The sequence below is a fragment of the Echinops telfairi genome, unplaced genomic scaffold (genome assembly GCF_000313985.2).
Source record: "Echinops telfairi isolate 266 unplaced genomic scaffold, ASM31398v2 ScPeMD7_4;HRSCAF=17, whole genome shotgun sequence".
Taxonomy (NCBI): Eukaryota; Metazoa; Chordata; class Mammalia; order Afrosoricida; family Tenrecidae; genus Echinops; species Echinops telfairi.
The window spans coordinates 37,825,438-37,846,650 of record NW_022103900.1 but is presented as its reverse complement, the minus strand read 5'-3'; the positions used below and the strand labels follow the sequence as shown (position 1 = coordinate 37,846,650).

General features: G+C 39.5%; 1 protein-coding gene across 2 annotated transcripts in view; it reads right to left on the bottom strand.

The window, feature by feature from the left end:
- Positions 1 to 21,213, bottom strand: part of CNTNAP5 (contactin associated protein family member 5) — a 1,132,484-nt gene that overhangs the window by 504,937 nt on the left and 606,334 nt on the right. For both annotated transcript variants that reach the window (XM_030887885.2, XM_045299024.1), the window contains one exon: positions 16,449 to 16,713. In XM_030887885.2, coding sequence (XP_030743745.1) covers positions 16,449 to 16,713 — 265 coding nt within the window. The remainder of the gene's footprint in view (positions 1 to 16,448; positions 16,714 to 21,213) is intronic.

Genomic DNA, 21,213 nt, shown 5'->3' with positions numbered 1-21,213 from the left:
GGAGCAGAGCAAGGAAGTCCTGAGGGAGTACCAAAAATAGACTTTGAGGCCAGGGTGTGGCACCCCATCAGACATGCCCAGAAAACACTCCTAAAGGTAAACAAACAGACCTGGAACTATTTACTGGCTTCTATTTCTTATCATTGGTTTGTTGTTTTGTTTTCTTTTGCTGCTTTGTTTTGCTCTGTTTTGTTTTTGTGCATATTAAATTAAACCGTTTTTGTCACACACTGTTATGCTATCTTTTCAGAACCTCTAAATAGAAAGCTTGATTAACAGTCTGACATGATGGAAAGAACTCCAAATGCACTATGAGTTGATATTTTCACCTGTTTGGGAAGTTGAGGGACATCTAGAAAGAAATTTGATATTAATGGATATTTCACATTTTTCGAAAAGAGAAAACTACTTGTACACAGATTTTTCCCATAGCACTGTCCTTGTAAACTCTTCAACATCACAACAGTTTCTTTGGCATTTTTCTGGATCAAGAAACAAAATTTTATAGCCACACACTATTCTCTTAAATTGGCCATCACAAAAAATGAAATTCATACTAAACTGCTTTTATGGAAGCATTCAGTGTAACTGCAGAGAATCTTCTCAAGTGATGCCACTGAGTGCACTCAGAGCGAGTTGCTTGATGCTTGTCTAGTGGGAAATATGCATACTACAATTGCTCCACTCTGCCCAGCACAATTCTGGTTGTTTTGGGTAACCCCCTCCTATAAACCACAGTCTCTTTCTCCATTTTTCTAATACTGGGCCTTGGGGCTGTTTCAGCTTTTTGCTATTGTGAATTGTGCTTCAGTGAACATGGGAAAGCATACATGTTTGTGTTCTCTTAATTCTTTGGGATATATGCCCAGTTCAAGGTATTACTGGGTCATATGCTATTTTTTCGCAGTCATTTTATGTATGGCTGTAACAATTTCCACAATGATTGCACATGTTTACAAGCCCCCCAGCAGTGTATGAGCTCCGAATGCTCCAAATCTTCTCCAGCATTTTTGTTTTCTATTTCTCTGAATTTAGTTATAGCTGTAAAGTGACACAACTCCCAGATAGCTAATAATCATGAGCATTTCCTTATGTTTTGTTATCTGTTCCAATGTTTTCTCCTGTAAATTGTCTGCTCAAGACTTTTGTCCACCTTTTAATTGAATTATTTGTTATATTCTTATTGAGATATTGCAGAGTTCTAAAGCCTTTTTAGTCCCTTGTCCATTGTGTCGTTGCTAACGATGTTTTTCCTAGTCTGTGGGCTCTCATTTTACTCTTGATGGAGTCTTTTGATGTGCACAAGTATTTTATTTTTAATCAGTCTCAGCCATCTATTTTGTCTTCCACTGTGTGCTATTCCTTTATTCTATTTGCTAAGTCTGTGTACGTCCTGCAATACAACCTTTAAGTTTTTCCTAATTTTCTCACTGATGATCCTTATAGCTCTGGGGTTAACATTTAGGTTTCGAATGCATCTTGAGTTCACTTTTGTGCATGAAGTGAGGTATGGACTCTGTTTCATTCTTTTGCAGATGGACACACGATTTTTCCAGCACCCTTTGTGGAAGTGGGTGTCCCTTTCCCATTTAATTCTTTTTGGTTCTTTGTTAAAAATCAGTTGTCTGTAAGTGGTGATTTTATTCTGGGTGTTCTATCCACTGGCCAATGTGTCTGTCACTGTACCAGTAGCGGGCTGTATTGACTACTGTGACTCTAGTAGGTTGTGGGTTTGGGCAGTGGAAGGCCTCCTACTTTGGTCTCCTTTTGAGCCTCTTCATTTTCCTGAGCCTCCTCTCTTTTCCTATTAAGTTGGTAATTAGTTTTTCTTTCTTTCAATAATGAAGTTGAGATTCAGATCAGAATTTTGTTGTATTTGTAGATTGTTTTAAGTAACATTGACATTTTCATAATATTATGGCTTCTTATTCGTGAACATGGGAAATTTTTCCATTTGTCTCTTTTAGCTTTTTGTGACAATGTTCTGTAGATTTTTTTAATGGTTCTTTTGTTTCTTTGCTTAAGTTTATTCCTAGGTTATTCCTCTTTTGTGACTATTGTGAATGGTACTGTTTTCTTGAAGTCTATTTTAGAATGATCTTTGCTGGCATATAGGAATCTGATTGATTTTTGCTCATTAATCTATTTTCCTACTACTTTACTAACTCCCTCAATTGTTTCCAACAGTCTTTATGTGGAGTCCTTGGACTTCTCTCTATAGAAAATTATATGACCTGCAAATAGTGAGAGCTTAATTTCCTCTTTGCCAAATTGCATTCCCTGGATTTCTTTTTGTTGTGTAATGGTTCTTGCTAAGGCTTCCAGAATAATGTTGAATAAAAGTGGTGATAAGGGGCACCTTTGTATTTTTTCCCATTCTTAGGGAAAAGTTTTTCACTTTTCCCCAATGTTGTGTTATTGGAGACTTTCCCCCCACATCTTTCCTTGTCATATATGGCCTTTATTATGTTGAAGACTTCCCTTCTATTCCTATTTTACTGTGTGGAGGTTTTTTTCTGAGGATCTACCTGTCTTTCCTTGAGAGTGGTATGTTGATGTTTCCTACTATTAGTGTTTATTTCTGTCTTCAACTCTGTGAGAATTTGATTGATCAATTTTGAGGGTCTTTCATTGGGTGCCTGTATGTGTATTAAAATTTTATGTTCCCAGTGTGTTGTTCGTTTAATTATTGCATAGTGCTCAGTATTGTCTCTCACTGTATAGTCCATTTTGAAGTTTATTTTATCAGAGCTTAATGTATCCATTCCTGTCTTTTTATGGTTGCCCTTGGTTTAGATTTTTTTCCTGTCCTTTAATTTTTAGTCTGTTTTTGTCTTTGAGTTTAAAGTGCATCTCTTATAGGCTCCATGTCTTGTTTTCTTTTTCTTTTTGCTGTTGTTTCTTTTTATTTATTTTTAATTAAAAAATTCATTTTTGAATTGGGGGCTTGTACAACTCTTTATCATAATCCACACATCCATCAATTGTGTCAACACATTTGTACATTTGTTGCCATCATCATTTTCTTTTTTTTTTGTTGTTATACTTTTATTGGGGGCTCTTATATCTCTTATCACAATCCATACATTTCTCCAATGTGTCAAGCACATTTACACATATACCACCATTATCATTTTCAAAGCATTCTCTTTCCACTTGAGCCCCTGATATCAGCTCCCCGTTCTTCCCCCTCCCTCCCTCCCCTTACCACCCTTCTTCACAAACCCTTGATCAGTTATAGATTATTTTTCCCATCCATCATCATTCTCAAAAAATGTGCTTTCTATTTGAGCCCTTCATATCAACTCCTCATATCTCCCCTACCTACCCTCCCCACCTCCCTCATGAACCCTTGCTAATTTATAAATTATTATTATTTTTTCATGTCTTACACTGTCTGACATCTTCCTTCAACCACTTTTCTGTTGTCTGTCCCCCAGGGAGGGGGTTATATGTAGATCCTTGTGATTGGTTCCCCTTTTCTACCCCACCTTCCCCTTCCCCTCCTAGTATTGCTGCTCTCATTATTGGTCCTGAGGGGTTTCTCTGTTTTGGATTCACTGTGTTTCCAGTTCCTATCTACACCAGTGTACATCCTCTGGTCTAGCCACATTGTAAGATAGAATTGGGATCATGATACTGGGGGTGGAGGAAGCATTAAAGAACTAGATAGAAGAAAGTGGCATGTTTCATCATTGCTATACTGCACCCTGACTGGCTCATCTCCTCCCCACACCCCTTCTGTAAGAGGATGCCCAGTTGCCTACAGTTGGGCCAAGTCGTTTTCTAATCTAGTCTGCTACTCACAGTATTTTGATTAGAGCATTTAATCCATTGACATTCAGTGTCATTATTGACAAATTCGGATCTGTTGTTGTCATATTGCTTCTTGTACTTTGTTCTTCCTTTTCTTTTCTTTTTTTGTGTTTATATTATTTCCTTTGTTCCACTTCAAATTCTGTGTTGAGTGCTGTTTTCATTGTATAGCTTTCTGGGTGACTTGTGCTATGTGATGCTGAAACCTGTGCTGTATTGGGGAGGGGGAGCATTTTGGGGGAAATCAAGGTGCCAGAGAAAAAGTAGGAATAAAAAATGGTAAAAATGGTATCTGAGCTTAAATTGTGAATTTATTTGCAAAAGGCTGAGGAGGACAGTAGGAACCCCAAATTCATTTGCAGGATACTTACATGGATTAAGCCTCTGGTGGATCCCTCAGACTAAGGTTGATAACCTTGTTATTGGCGATATAGCATTGTAAACTTGATTATGGAAAATTTAATTGAGTTGAAATGTAATACCTAATCATTTGAGTTCCCTTTTAACATATTTTAATTTGTTCCTATATTTAATCTTTCCAGATTTTTTTCTTGATTGGGTTTTTTTCCTATGGTTTATTTTGACATTATTGTTGGTTTTATATATATATATAAATATATATATATATTTTGCAATATATGAAATCCAGGTTAGGTAAATTTTAGAGACAGTAACTGGTATAATCTTTTATTGGGGATATGGGAGAGGAGGTTGGAGGAGTGTTAGAAGCTAATAGTGAACAGAAGGGGAAAATGTTGTAGAATTATTATAGTGATGATTAGATAACATTTTAATAAGTCTGAAATATGGAAGTGTATGATATCTAAATTATATCGCAATAAAGCTATTTTAAATGTAGAAAACAGAAAAAGAAAACCAAAGAAGGCAACTTTTTTCTTTTAGCAAAAATGAAAATTGCCTTAAAAATGGCAACAAGTGTAACTGTGTACTGCACCAATCTGCTCATCTGGTCTGCTGTACACGCAGGGCCTCCAGAGGCTATCAAGGTCAGGCACTTGGCTGATTGAGTTGCCTCAGGGGCCAGGCAAATCACTTGTATTGGGAAGGAGCACAGGTTACTGAAGTCGCTTGTTCTGCTGGTCACTAGTAGAGAGGAGTCTTTCAGCAGGCATTGCTGCTCACCCACTTTAAGAAATGTGTGTCTACTTAGATTGAAGTAGCCTGCTGCCAGGAAGTATGGGACATCCTTCCTAGTGGAACCTCTCTGGTAATTGCTGAGTTGGTGATCTTCCTGTGCTCCTTATCTGGCTGTAGTATTCTCATTTGTTTCCCACCTCAGATGTCTTTGGTACTGACTCTGCTCCTGACAGATCTTATTTTAAAAAACTATATCAGCAAGTAGCCATGACGGTTTCAATTATTTTATCTTAAAATTTTATAAATCCATTTAGGATCTGTCAGTGTAAAGGAAAAACATTGATATTAATCAATAAGTTGAAAAGGATTTGGCTGTGATAACACATAGGTATGCATCTTTTTCAATACACATTTATTAAGCCCTATGAAGTGAGCTATCACACTTTTTATATATCTGTTTCTTAACTTGAAAAATGATGTCAAAGATTGTGCTCATATGCCATTGTAGAGATAGCACTGGTAACTCCAGCAGCTAAATTAGAATTGATGCATTTGAATTATGGTGCTGGCATAAAATACTGAAAGTGCCATGGACTGCCAAAAGACCAAACAAACCTATCTTGGAAGAAGTACATTCAGAACGCTTCTTAGAAGCAAGGATGGTGAAATTCATCTCATATACTTTGGGCACGTTGTCCGGAGAGAGCAGTCCCTGGAGAAGAACATTGTGCTCAGTGACGTGGAGGGGCAGTGAAGAAGGAGGAAGGCCCTCCTCCATTTGAACTGACACGGTGGGTACAACAATGGGCTCAGAAAGAAAAGAACACTTGTGAGGACGGCGCCGGACTGGTGGCATTTTGTTCTGTTATATTTGAACATTTCATCCCACATCGCACATTTGCAACCATGGAAGGTAAAAGAGAACACCATAGTGTCTTTGGCATAGTTATCCTTTGGATCTTAACATTATATAATTTTTATAATGGGGTAGGGAATAGTTAGAAGAAGAGACATTTGAAAAAGTAATAAGCGATAGTCTTGCGAGTTCACATTGATGGCACCCACAGAGAAGGAACCCGTAACGGGGAACCTGCAACAATGTGCGGAACAGCCACATGGAAACAGGAAAAGGGTCATACACCCATGAGAGGAGCCAAAGAGGGCTTCCCAGAGGAAATGCGGGAACTAAGGAATATTCTGAAAAAATGAGCAAGCATTCTAAGAGTGGGAACAACGCATAAAAATAAAGCCTTGTCATCACCCCTACCCCCACCCAAAGGCTTGGAAAGAGAAGCATCAGGTCTCTGTCTCTCTCTCTCTCTCTCTCTCTCTCTCTCTCACCAAGAAACCCAAAAGACAATGTGGTTTAGACACTAATTGCAGAGACTGCGGAGCTCCCCTGGGTCTCTGAGCAGCCAAACAGCCAACAAACTACCCCTGGAGAAGTGTAGCTGCAGACCCTGGCTCAGCTGTTTGGGGCCCATCTGGTGAGAATGCCCCCAACTTGAAGACCCTCAGGTGTCCCAGGCAGATTCTTCTCTGCTGGCCACCAGCAGTCTCACACATCTGCTTGGGTTGGAGGGACAGAATCCAAGGCCTTTCCACATGGTGACCTAGCATTCTCCCAAAGGGACTAACTGGGCTCTGTACACAGGGACTCTGCTAATAAGGGAGAGGCTCTGTCAGGTGTTTTTAGGCAATCAACATTCAACTTCTGTCAGGGGCATCATGGGGACACAGCAGCTGTATCATTTTACTCTTATTTGCATGCTAATTTGTGTACATCTACATAACATATGGCCTATATTTGTAAGGCTAGCACTATAGACTACTCAGACTGAAAAGGAGCAGGCAATGCACTCAACATACAAGTTCTCAATAGTCCCAAAGGGCTAGACACCCTCCTAGGCACCAGGGTGACAGTAAGGAAGATGGTTCAGGGGCTCATCATCTACTCCTTTAACAGAAGGTACTGACTTCAAGAAAAGACTACCCCGTGACTGTCTGTGTTCTAATTCTGAGGCCTGGCTTCTTGCCATCTCACTCCCTGTAGCTCTGTCTTTAAAGTTATCTCATAATAATGTATGGCTTGATAGCTTAGTTTTCTTTTCTTTTCTTTTCTGGGCTGCTCTTCCTTCTGGTTTGATCTTTATTCTCCACAGTCCCAAGTCCCTGCAGGGAGAGTTTAGTGAGGTCTTAGATCTCTACAAGGAAATTAATAGAATAGTGGTTCTTGTTGCTAACCACACAAAAGAATCACTGGGGCGGCTTTAAACATTTCAGATCCTTGAGGTCTCTGCCAGGTCTATTAAATCAGATTTCGGAGGGTGGTCTCAAGCCTTGGAATTTTAAAAGAACCACAGGGATCAAATTGTGCAGCCAGATTTTAAAAAGACGCCATTGAGGGTTTCAGAAGAAGGTGAAAAGAAGCTAGATACAACAAGGCTAATTAAGGGGAGCTGAACAAGAATAGATTTTAAGACATGTGAAATGATGTGCTCACCTCTAAAATTTTTGCTTTCTACCTGACCACACTTTTCCACTTCATGTTGTTAATGAACCCAAAAACACAGCCCTAGGGTCCCAGGATTAGTTATTATGGACACTAATTTAAAGATACAAATTAAGTATCTTATTAATTATTTGCAAATTATGGAAAATCAATTCTATCTGCTATTTGGTTGTTGTTGTTTTTCAACCATTACAACTTGAGCTAAATAGTTAATCTAGGATAGACATTTTCAAAGAAAGCAAATGTGCTTGAGGGTAGGAACGCCTGGAGGAGGAATGGCTCCAACTATTAAAAAGTACATAATGTGGAGCCTTTGGAAGGTCTGGGAGCCCCTGGGTAGCGCAAGAGTTAATATGTTGGGTTGTTACCTGACGGGCTGGTGTTTCACCTAGACCCAAAGATGCCTGGTGGTCTACTTGAGAAAAATATCCACTGAAAGATCGAATAAGCCCGGTTGGGCTCTGAGACACTGGAGGTAGCATGAGTCAGAACAACTCAGCAGCAATTGTTTGGAACACTAAACACCTGGATTTGGGGAACCAAGGCTTTAAAACTGGGAAGCTGATTCTGGAAATAGTTCAATGATGAAAACAGAAACTTATGAACATTAGGGAAACACTTAAAAGATATTTACTATCTCACAGATCAGCAACAAACAAACAAAAATAACCCTGATGCCATGTGTTTGAACTCTTTCCAGGTTACAATAGGCTGATAGAATACAGGAACCATACACCTTCATGTCCCCATCTCATCAATTATTTTATGACAACCAATCCTGACGCACAGCGATCCCTTGTAGAGCAGTTGCTGGGGACAGCTCTGCACCGTCTAGCTTTCTTGAGCTCATCTCAGTGCCGTAGAGACCGATGTTCACGTGGTTCATTAGTCCGTTGGACTAATTGTTTCCACGCATATTCAGTTTTGGAATTCCAAATTTGGAAAGGGTGGAATAAAACTCAAAATCACACAACCATAACCTAGATTTCATTGTAGGGAAGAGACTTGCTGAGAAGCCCAGCATTATGACCGTTAGACACTCTTCCAGTCTGGAAACGCACACACACTCATGACTCAATTGTCAGTCAAATAATAGGTCTTTAAGGGGAACAATAACACCTGGGAGAGAAGTACTCTACAATAACAATCAGTTGAGATGAAGAAGTGAGCATTTACTCAAGGACAAAATTCACAAGATTCAGAAAAGTGGGAGGAATAAAAAGTTGGGGAGTTAGTTAAGTGAGATTACACTGTGATGATTAGAGCAATTACACGATAAAATTGTGAATGAATTGTTGAATAGAAATTGATCTGCTCTGTAAACTTTCATCTAATCCACAATAAAAGTTACAAAAAAAAAATCCAAGAATGCATCCTGGCAAGTGAATGTTTTGCTACAATAGACTATATATTACGATTCCAATTTCAATAAAAGTTAACACAAAGTGAAAATACTGACATATAGTAATAACTGTTGACTTCAAATGGTTGGCTTCAAATTGCTTCTAAATTATCTTATATATAATGCTGTGATATCAGCCTTTCTAAGGATCCCCAGTGTTGTAGTGGCTATGTATTGGACTGCTAACTCCAAGATGGGCAGTTCAAAGCTACCAGCGAATCCATGGGAGGGAGACAGATCTTCTATTTCCATAAACTGTTACAGTCTTAGAAACTCAAAGGGCAAGTTCTACCCTGTCCTATAGGGTCATTATAAATTGGCAGTGAGAAAAATAAAACACATAAACTTTATATTTTAACAAATAAACTAGCAAAACTATCGAAGTTGAGATAGATATATCATCTTCATATGCCTCTATGGTGTAAAGCATTTCCCAACACAGAATTCAAGCCAGCACAATGGTATACGGGGCACCTTGCAGAGAAGGTGAATATCCTTATAGGAATGAAATCAAGACTTAAACCATTTTCTGGATGAAGGGGGAAAGAGAGAGGAGTTTTCATAGTTGCAAGTAAGGTTACAAATAAACTGTGGAAACACAGTCAAATTGTAACAATAGTTAGTAATATGAGGGGATGTCAAAAAATTACTGGAGAAAGCCAATTATCTTTCAAGTTTATTTTTCCCCACAAGTAAACTACCAGTACTGAATACCTACAATGTGCTAAGCATTTTAAGTATATAAGATCTAATTCTCACAATAGTCCTGAAGGTCAAGTCTATTGCCCTAAGGTTAGCCGATGGTGGCATTCAATATCCGAGGGTTGTACAACAGCTCTGGGCTTCTAAGAGGTAGAGGCAGAATCCGAGGCAGGTGTCAGGGATGCCGGTGGTTCCCTCTGCTCACACCTCCTTCAAAGCCAGCTTTCCCTGCTCCCAGATCCTGCTGGGGGATGGTTAGGCCCTCTGCAAAGTGCTGTTTTATGTCACCGAATTCAGCGTTGTTTTGACTTGATTATTACAGTTTATAACAACTTTATTGAGATAACATTCTTATACCATACATATCTAACATATAAAAATGAGTGATTTTTGTTTTTACTATATGCAACTATCACCACAAGCAATAGTATGACATTTTTATCCCCTCCAAAAGAAATCCCATGTCCTTTAGCTTGCGTTTTATCTAATCCACTTACAATTTCTCAGCCCACTCACTTCACTCACCCTGGGTAGCCATTAAACTAGCTTCTGTTTCTATGGCTTTTCCTAATCTGAAACTGCGCTACATACAGAGCAACGCAAGCTATAGTCTTCTGTGAGTGATTCAATCACTCCTGAAAGTGTTTGCAATGTTCTTCCAAGTCATACTACACATCAGAATTTTATTTATTTTTATTGCTAACATGGATGTTGCTGTTAGGTGCCAATCACAGTGACCCTGGCTCACAGTGACCCTGTGTACAGCAGAACCAAACACCACCTGGCCCTGTCATCTTTACAATTCTTCCTACCTTGGCGCCCATTGTCTCAGCCACTAGGCCAGTTCGACTTGTTGCGGGCCTTTGGTTTTTCACTGCCCCTCTACATGTCCTTCTCCAAGGCCTGGTGTCTCTCGACCTGGCCAAAGTCCATGAGTCAGAAGTCAAATGCCTCGAGTCTTTATCAGTCTTCTTTACTCAATGTCCAACTTTCACATGAATATGAAATGATCGAAACTAAGGCTCAGTACGGCTCATCTTAGTCCGCAAAGTAACCTTCATGCTTTCCAGACTTGAAAGCAGTCTGGTGCAGCACATTACGTAATGCAGTGTAAACTGATCTCTTGACTGCTGCTTCCACAAGCATTGACCCAATCCTTGACAGCCTCAATCTTTTCTCTGTTTGTTATGATGTTACCTATTGGTCCAGTTTTAAGGTTTTTGGTCTTTTTTACGCTGAGCCGTAATCCATGAAAAAGGCTGCAATCTTTGACTTTCACTAGCAAGTTCGTCATGCCCGCCTCACGCTCAGAAATCAGGGTTGTATCAGGTGCCTACTGTCGGTGTTACGAAGTCTTCTCGCACTCCTGATACCACATTCTTCTTCATGTAATCCAGCGTCTCTGGTAATTTCCTCAACATACATAGTGAATGAATATGATGAAATAACACAACCCTGGCAAACACCTCTCTTGATTTTACACCATGCAGCATTCCCTTGTTCTGTTCACACAACTGCCTCTTAACCTCTATACCAGTTCTGCACGAGCACAACGAAGTGTTCTGGAACTACCACACTTCTCTAAGTTATCCCTAATTTGTTATGATCCACATAGTGGAATTCCTTGGCATAGTCAATAAAATACAATCCCTTTCTGGTATTTTCTGCTTTCAGCTAAGATCTGTCTGACATCAGCAATGATATCCCTTGTTCCATGTCCTCTTGTAAATCCAGTCTGAACTTCTAGCAGCTCCGTGTACTGCTGCAATCATTGGTGACTTATATTCAGAAATATTTTATTTGCATGTGGTATCAGTGATATTGTTCTATAGTTTAAGCATTCTGTTGGTATATCCTTTATTTTGAATGTGATAAATAAATATGGGTCTCTTCCAGTTAGTTGGCCCGATTTCCAAATTACATGTGCTAGACCAGTGAATAATTCCAGTGCTTTATCAGCTTGTTGAAACATTTACATTGGTATTCTATCTTGGAACCTTGTTTTTGTCTAATGCTTTTAGTGCAGTTTGAATTTCTTCCTTCCTTACCAGTGGTTCTTGCTCATATGCTACCTCCTGAAATGGATGAATGTCCATTATTTCTATTGGGACAGCAGAGCTATGTAGCCTTTCGATCTTCTCTTGAGGGTTCCTGCATCATTCAGAATTTTGCCCATACAATCTTTCAACATTGCAACACTAGGTTTAAATTTATTTTTGAGTTCTTTCATTCTAAGATATGCTGAACATGTTGTTCCTTTTTGGTTTTCTAACTCTGGGTCTTTTCGCATGTAATTGTAATATTTGACTTTGTCTTCATGAGCTGCCCTTTGAAGTTTTCTGTTCAGGACTTCATCCTTTCTTTCATTTGTTTAGCTTCTCTGTGATTAAGACTAAGTTTCAGAGTCTCTCTGACATTCACTTTGATGTTTTCTTTCTCTCTCTCTCTCTCATGCCCTTTGCTGTCTCCATGTATGGTTTTCTTGATGCCCTCTCACAGCTCACCAGATTTTCTGTTATTAGTGTTCATTGAGTCAAATATTTTCTTGAAATGGCCTCAAAAGTCTGGTGGGATAGACTCGAGGCTGTATTTTGACTCATGTATTTAATTTAATTTTCTTCAGCTTTAACTCAAACTTACATATGAGATATTGATGGTCTGTTTCACGGTTAGCACTGGTCTGGTTTCAGCGGCATGTATTCAGCTTCTTCAGCATCTCTTCCCACAGGGGGCTCAGTTTGATTTCGGTGTATTCCACCCGGAGAAGTCCATATGTATAGTCATCTTTTGTCTTTTTGAAAAAGGGATTTGCTATGAACAAGTCATCGGTGTTGGAAGAGTCTGTCATGCGATCTCCAGCTTTGCTTTTATCAAGTCCCTACTTTACAACTGCTTCTTCTTCATTTCCAACTTTGGCATCCCATCACCAATAATTAACAATGTATTGATTGCATGTTTGATCAATATCTGACTAACATAATTGGTAAAATTCTTCAGTTTCTTTATCACTAGCTTTTGTGGCCAGTGCCACCAATTTGAATACTAGTTCTATTGATTGAATCTCCTTGAAGGCTGATAGATATCATCCAGTGACAGACAGTGTTGTACGTCATGATTGATTTACGCTGTCCTTTAAGACAATGAAGGTGTTACTCCTGTCATAGTAAATCATTTGACTTTCCAATTCAAAATGGCCAATAGCAGTTACTCAGCCCTAGGATATCAATCTTTATGCATTCCATTTCATTTTTGACCATTTCCAATTTTCTAGATTCATACTTAGCACATTCCAAGTTGAGATAATTAGCATATGCTTGCACCTGTTTTTCTCTACCTTGTGTCAAGCCCAATTAGCAAATGAAGATTCCGAAGACTCCACTGCCACATAATTTACTCAATTCACAAAAAGAGAAGAGATGCCTTTTGAACCTGCTTGCCTACCCCCACTTCTGCCAAAGCCCTTCTGCCTTTCCTAGAGGGTCAAGGAGTTGTTCATGGATTGACAGCTGAGACTCTCCCATTGTCTGATCAGATTTCGATGATTTAGTCATATCCATTATTATTTAACTCAATTTTTCTCTAACAAAACTCATAACCCAGTGGGAAAGACAAACATTTATATTAAAGGAAAATGCAATGTAATGAATCATGAAGGGTGTTAGGTCAGGGTCCAAAAAGGTGGGACTTTGATTCAGGCTGTGGAATGAAGGCAGTTTCTCGAAGGATTCAGGGACCTCGCATCCTGAATCCTTCTCTAGCACCATGCCAGCACGCTGTCTGACCCAAATGAGTATGTGCCAAGTAACTGAACATATTGCTTCTTCAAGGACCAGAAGACATTAATTATGATGATAGAGGGGAAAAAAGTGAGAAGATTCCACTGTTTCAGGTTAAGTAAATAACAAGTGGAAGAGCCAAAAATGTGATGTGTTGAAATGAGTTCATTTATGTGTTTTGGTTCTCTGCAAAAATCCATAGGCGTTATTGCCCTCCTAACCCCTGAAGAATTTCCTTGTCCCTAACTTTCTACCTTAGAGATTTTGCTACTCTATTCCCATTTATTTCCCCCCCAATTTCTAGGTAAACTGTAAACAACTATCTTCCTTCATTTTTTTTGTGTCTGACCCTGACCTGCAGCTTGTTCTGTGATTGATAAATACCTTGTAAGAATTGGTCAATATACTGTTCAAATAAAATGACCTTATAATGTCTTAAAATTGAGTTGATCCTGGGTTGTAACCCTACCAAATAATGTCAAATGTTCCCAGTGGGTTTCCACAGCTATAGTCTATATGGAAGCACACTGCTTTTTCCCAACAAAGTGGCTGATGGATTCAAATCAACAGCCTTTCAGTTTCCAGCCAAATGTTTACTCACTGCACCATGAGGCTTCCTTCGAAAGTGGTTATTCACTATACAAATGTAGATACTATGCTACACCTCAAGGAGGGATCAGTTTCAGGCCTTGCTTAGAGGGCTTTGTTTTCAAATTAACAAGGAGTATGCCTGTGTAAGCTGCCAGACATACAGTGTCAGAAAGGGAAACAGAAGCAAGAGAAGCAAGAAGAGGGACTCCGCAGAGATAGAGGAAGCGAGAAGCCTTCTGAAAGATTTCTTATACAGGTTGAGGGCTGTAACAGAGGTCTAGAAGAGGTTCTGCAGCACAGCTGGCAACAAAAGGCCCAGAAGAGGCCTTGGAGCAGAGGTGGTGGCATCAGTAGATGCTGCTGATGAGAATAAAGCTGAACAGTTGACAAATCTGCAACAGTGGTTATGAGCTGGTCCAGTTAGCTGTGGAGAGTGTGAAGGCAGAGAGGGTTAAGTGGCTGAGAGAGAATTCATGGCCAAAGGAGGCCCAGTCCGGTGTGACTGAGTGGATCTCTGTCCTGAGGGGGCTGAGAGAAGGCCTGCATTGCTGAGAAGGGGAGATGCACACACACAGAAGGGTTAACATGTTTCCAAGGCAGGCACCAACTGAGAGAGGGTGCTGTATTGAAGGGGAGGCATGGTCTTTCTACTTTTGGGGATCCATGTTGGCTTTGCCTATATGCTTTCTAGTCCCAACCCTGATTTATGCTCTGTAACTTATTAAATAAATCACTTAAGTATAAGTGCAGTTCATGAGTTCTGTGTAGCTATTGCAAAAAAGTTGTCAAACCCAATCGAGATGTAAAGAGCGCCATTTGGAGGATGGTTGGTGTAGATTGTTACAAAGGCTGAACAGCAGACATAGCTGTATGTCTGACTTCCGATGCATAGGAGCCAGCTTGGAGTTGATTCTGTTTCTTTCTTTTTTAAAATCATTTTATCATGGGCTCATACAACTCATATGTACATCAATTGTAGAAAGCACATTTGAACATTCATTACCCTCATCATTCTCAAAACAATTGCTCTCCATGGAAGCCCCTGGCATTAGCTCCTCATTTTCCCCCTCCCTCCCAGTTCCCCCCTCCCTCATGAACCCTTGATAATTTATAAATCATTATTTTGTCATAGCTTACATTGTCTGATGTCTCCCTTCACCCACTTTTTCTGTTGGCTGTCCCCCAGAAAGGAGGTTATATGTAGATCCTTATAATTGGTTCCCTTTCTCTACCCCACCCTCCCTCTACCCTCCCGGTATTGCCACTCTCACCACTGGTCCTGAAGGGATCATCTGTCCTGGATTCCCTGTGTTTCCAGTTCCCATCTGTCCCAGTGTATGTGCTCAGATCTATCCAGATTTGTAAGGTAGAATTGGGATCACGATAGTGGGCGGGGAAGGAGCATTTAGGAACTAGAGGAAAGTTGTATGTTTCATCATTGATTCTATTTCTTATCCCTAAGGAATCTAGACATGCCTACCACTGCTACCACTACTGAAATGCACATGATGCATTCACAGGTAGGTTTTTGATTTCTATCCACTATCTGCATCATGATGCTCAGTTCTCCAACTTCAGTTATCTGAGGACCATTTTTTGACAGTTTTATTATACTCGTGTGCCATTTGTACGGAGAATTAATGCATAGCTTAAATTGCATTAAACTATATTTTAAAAGATCTAAATTGTACTAAGGCGCCTCTGTTTCATAAAGACGACAGAAAGAGAGGTCCAAGGTACAGTTCTACGCTATCACAGGGGGTCTCTATGATTTGGAATCCACTCAATGACATCCTCAAAGGACAATAAGCCGTGACTTGGAATAAGCTGCGGGCACAATGAAGAGTTCCAGGCAATGCTGTAGCTGAAAAGTGTACACTGTGAAGGCAAACATATTCCATAGGAAATCCCAGCCCTTTGTGGATGTGGTTTTAGCCTCACTTCCTCTCCACGTATTCATTCTACAATAGAAAATGCTACATTGTTTGAATGAGTCCGATGAAAACTGCATAGGTCATGAGTCTCTCTCATAGTTGCCAAGAATCTAGGAGAGTGCTGTATCAATGGTCTATATGATGTTACATAGTACTGGATTAGAATTCTTACTCTCATGTGGAGGCATTATGAAAGTAAGCGATTTGCCACAGGTTACATAGTTAATTCTGAAAGCCCTGTCATTTAAAAAAATAAACTCACTTTCATGGAGTCTATTTGAAGTCATAGAGATCTGGTTGGGTCATGGTTACTGTTGGGCTGCTAACCACGAGGTCAGTAGTTTGAAACTGTCAGGTGTTCCAAAGAAGAAAGATGAGGCTCTAAAACAGTTAAAATTAGGGAACTCATAGGGGAAATTCTACTCTGTCTTATGACCTCCTTGTAATTGTATTGAATAAGGAAGCAAAACGTGTCCTGTACACATTTGGTGTAAACACGTGAGTACTGGCCCATAGTGTTTCCTTCTGAACTGAGTTCTGGATGTTTAGTTCAGACCCTGAATCTCTGCTGACTTGTTTGAACAATAAATGGATTGAACAGGTGTGAGAAGTTGTACCTGTGAGGATTTCAGCTGCATGTCCTGCCAATTTCGGAATCACCAGTCTCAGGGCTCCACCCTCCAGGACCAACAGCAGCGTCCCCGAGCCCTCAGACAGCTCTGTGAACAAAAGCAGACCCTCCTGGCTCCAGGTTCGGAATTGGAAGCTCACTGAGAGCCCATCGATGTGAGGGGTGCCGGGCATCAGCAAATAACTGCTTCTGGAGTTGAGAAATGTGATGGGAACAATCTGTGGTTCAGAGCAGGAAAAAGTGACATTGCCCTGAAAAACAGTAAAAATTAAACAGTTAATAGTTATTTTATTATTATTATTATTATTTTGCAACTTCATGGCTGATAGAAACTATCGCTGGGAGCAGATCTGAATTTCCAGGATAAGATACTTAAGAAAAACCTGTCAGCTTCACTCAGAGACACCTGACAGTTTGCCTTCTATGCCTGTTTTAACAATCACAATGCTATCTGTAAAGGGCCCACCTGAGACCCCAGGTGGAACGGAAACATCAGCATTTTCTAGTTATAAAAGTAATTGCATTCATTCAGTAAATACATGTGGCAAGTCAATTAGGTCCCACTGACTGAGGGACCTCCCCAAGAAATCAACCTGAAGAGACTGCGTTGTCATGGGGAAAGTGCTGGAAAAGAGAACCATCTCCTAAGGGGGTTTTGGCAGAAGAAACAGCCAAACATCCTTAAGCGTATCAGCCAAAGCGTCACAAGCAAGGTGATCTACGTGTGGAAATACAGGATTTGATGGGTATAAGGGTGTGAGGAAAGATAATGGAGTGTGCGAACTGGCTAGCAACAGACATATATAAAAACTCAGCGAAATTAGCAAAGTAGTATGCTGGGAGATGGCAGGCATCTCGTCATTTGTAAGCATAAAGTAGGGGTAGGAGGGCCAAGACCTGGAGGGAGATGAGACAAGACAGAACTGGAATCAAGACAAGTTAGAAGACCTTACGATGCCTTTCCTGGCTTACTATAGTGTGCACAGAATGGAACCAGGATGACGAGTTAGGGAGGGTATTTTGAGAATAAGTGAACGAAAAACTGGTCCAGTGTATCTGATAGTGACTAAGGTTCTACAGCAGGAACTTAAAGGTTAATAAAGAAATGTATACATGTGCCCAATGGAGCCTCGTAGGGGTCTTCGAATAGCTGAGTAAGGAGAAAGCCAGGAATACCTTCCGTATGAAATGTAAATGTATTGTTTTAGGAAGGCTATTTGGAATGTAGACTATCAACCACACAGCTGGGCACTTTGTATTTCCCACTCTTTGCTTTTGCTTCCTTCAGAAATAATAATTTTCACAACAATGTAGTTAGCTCATTCAATGAAGGATAACACATCACTCATATCAAAATAGTTAGAGACACATTCCATTTCCTGCAAATATTACTTTTTAATGTCACTGGCTGACTATTTTACACAATGTAGCTTGTTTAGCCAGCTCCCACTTATGCAAAATGAAAAAAACAATTCTATCTGGGGAATATCCTAGTTTGAATTGTTCAATGCAGCACTCCACTGAAATGACCACGTACTATATACCCAGTATAGCTCTCAGTCCTGGAACAGGTAAATGGACCAACTTCCAAAACCCGCTAGCCTCTGAAAACATCCCTAGACAAAGTATCCATGTTCATTTCCAAAAGTCTTGCATTCATAAAAGCAACCCAATCTTTGTCTTTCCTGAATTTCTGCCAGTTATGCATTAGTAACTAGTCGCTCATGAATCATGCTGTTTTGAGCATATGTTTGCATGAACTATTTGTTTGAGGGGTGTATGTGTTTTCATCTCTTAGAGTGGGTCCCCAAAAGTTAATGAATATGTCCAGTCCCAACATTAAGTCACTTGGTATCCAACATGAAAACACTCTAGCCATAGTTTATATTTTCCAAACAAGATAAAAATCACTTTTGATTTGTAGAGAATTATATGTCTTCTTGGCATAAAATTACTTTATTTGAGACTCAAATATAAGCAGTGACTTCTTTGGTATAGGAGCTATCTACCTCCGCTTATTCAGGAAAGTTAGTCTTGCCTTTATGTCTCAGCTTTACTGAGAGAAAGGCTATGCATTCAAAGAGAAGAGGGGTGAGGACCACAGGAAAGAAACATTAGAATTGAAAAATATTATCCTACTGCATTTTCAGTGATAACTTACATGAATTTGTACAAATCCTTATACTTTACAAAGCACTTTGATGTGCGTCATCTTGAAACAGATTCGAATAGTGATCCAACTACTTACCAGCAATGTGATGTTAGATAAGTCACTTTGACTCTCTTCAATTGGAAAATAGCAAGGCCAACAATAGTTGTTGTCTGTGTTGCCATCAAGACAATTCTAACTCACAATAACTTGTGTGTTAGGGCAAAGCTGTGTTCCATAGGGTTTACAATGACTGACTGTTTGGGTCCTATGATTGGCAAGCCTTTCTTCTGAGGTACTTTGAGTGTTTCCAGAAAGCCAATCTTTCAGTTAGTTGCTAAGTATTTATTTGTCTTTACAATCTAGGGAGGCCAGGAGTTTGGGTTTCTTTTTCTAAAACAATGTTGTTGTACTGGAGGATCATACCCATCTCTGGGCCTCTTATCTCTCTAGCCAATCTGTTAGGTATATATCTATTTGGATCATTTCTATTGTTGGCATTAGAAGTATAGCCATCTATTTATATTCAAATACAACTTGCTTATGAGTCAGATCATAAATAAGGGAAGCTCAGACTTCTTCCCTACTAATTCCTGCTGAACTGCAGAAAAAAGTAAGTGATGAGATTATCCCCCACAAAAATACAAATTTCATATTTAAGAATTTTAAAAAATACATGTTTAAAGCCAACCTTACTAAAAGATAACAATAACATGTTGAATGAATATTCTTCTATAACCCCCATGAGATAAGAATATTGTTTTTATTTAAATTTTTCCCCATTAAGAATGTTAGGTTAATTCTGAACTGTACTAGGAATTACAGAAGCCGAAACTTAAATCGGGTGAAATGGGAGAAATTATATGCAGCTGCTGGAATAAGGGGATATGCTAGAAATTTTGTAAAGAAAACCACAGAATAGTGAGGTGAAAGCCCTATAGCGAGTGGGAAAGAGACTGCCTACCAAGCATATGCCATACATTCTGTCATAAAATCTAAAACTTTGCCAATGCAGATTGAATCCAATACATCCCACTCAACTACAAATTCCTAACCCATGGTAGAATAGCTCATGAAAAAGGACACCTTGCAGCAATGATGTAATTTCCATGGTCTGTTGATGGATCAGGAGTATGATGGTTCAGGGGTTTATCATGTGACTACACAATGGACCAGATGGACTGACCCAAAGAGGGGTTATGATTCATATAGAGTGACTAACTCCAGATGCTTCTCTGCCAACAGAAACAATGAGTAAAACTCCATGCAACAGAATGAAATGTATCAGTGAGCGACTAGGCCTGTCAACTATTTGACTGTTGGTCAACTATTCTGTTCATCTGGGATCAACAGTAAGTGCCCATGGAAACAGAAGTCAAAAATTCAAATGATGTAATGTATTGGACTAAAGACCATCAGATACGCTTTCACATATAAGTGACATGTCTGCTGGTTAAATTTTTAAAGAGATTTCACATGATATTTTCCCAATTTTTAAAAACAAGGAAAAGGAAAAATAGGATGAACTTTGTCCTTTTTATTGTTAAAAAAGAATAATAATAGAACAAATAAGAAATTTTGCATCATTTTGCATCATATGGAAGCTGACAACAAAAAAGGATGATAGAAAATGGACAAAATATAAACATGCCTGTATGAATTGGGTAAAACGAATACAGTTAAGAAGCAGAGGCTGAGATGAATTTATTAAAAATAGCTATCACTAGGGGGTAGAATTTTACCAACTTTTCATTTTCATAAATAGAAATTTCCCTATAATTTATTTAAAATGAGGATATATAACTTTCATAATAAACATTTTAGTTGAATAGTTTTGCATGTATGTTCTCACTTTCTTGGACAGTTTTCATGACAACACTGTCCCTCTATCACAGCCATGGTCGGTGGCTACTGCTTGTACCAGTACTATAATCCTTTCACATGTTTTAGCTAGTTTATCCTTCCTTGTTTTTATCTTTTATTTCTTCATCCTTTTCTTTCTTTTTTTAGGTCTCCCCCCTTTCCCCCCAGCTCCCCCCCCCACACCCAATTTCTTTTCATTTATTTTCTCTCTCTCTCCCCTCTCCCCATTTTATCTTTCCTAAGTGGAATTGTGGTCATGCAATAGGCTGCGATTGGTATTGTTGGAAGTTTGAAACCACCAGTAGCTTCACAGGAGAAAGACTGGCTTTCTACTTCCATAAAGAGTTATAATCGCTGGAACCCTCAGAGGGTCTCTATGAGTCAGCATTGACTTGATGGCAGTGTGTTTGGAGTTTGGCTAATCATTCAGTCAAGAACCAGGGATTCTATCCAGCCATACCCACCATTCCCAGAGTCTCACCTACTGAGCAAGGGCTATCACCTGCTCCAGCACTACTGGACTGATGTCAGACTATTGCCCACAGCTGCATAGCTTACCCTAGGCTACTTCAAGATCCCTGCCTGAGACTCAGCCCAAATCCACACTCCTTCCCAATAGTCAATTCATAGGTGGTGAGAACTCCAATGCTATCAAACTGGAGCCCAGACTAACAACACATTTACCCTGTTTATCTATCATCTATCTATCTATCTATCTATCTATCTATCTATCTATCTA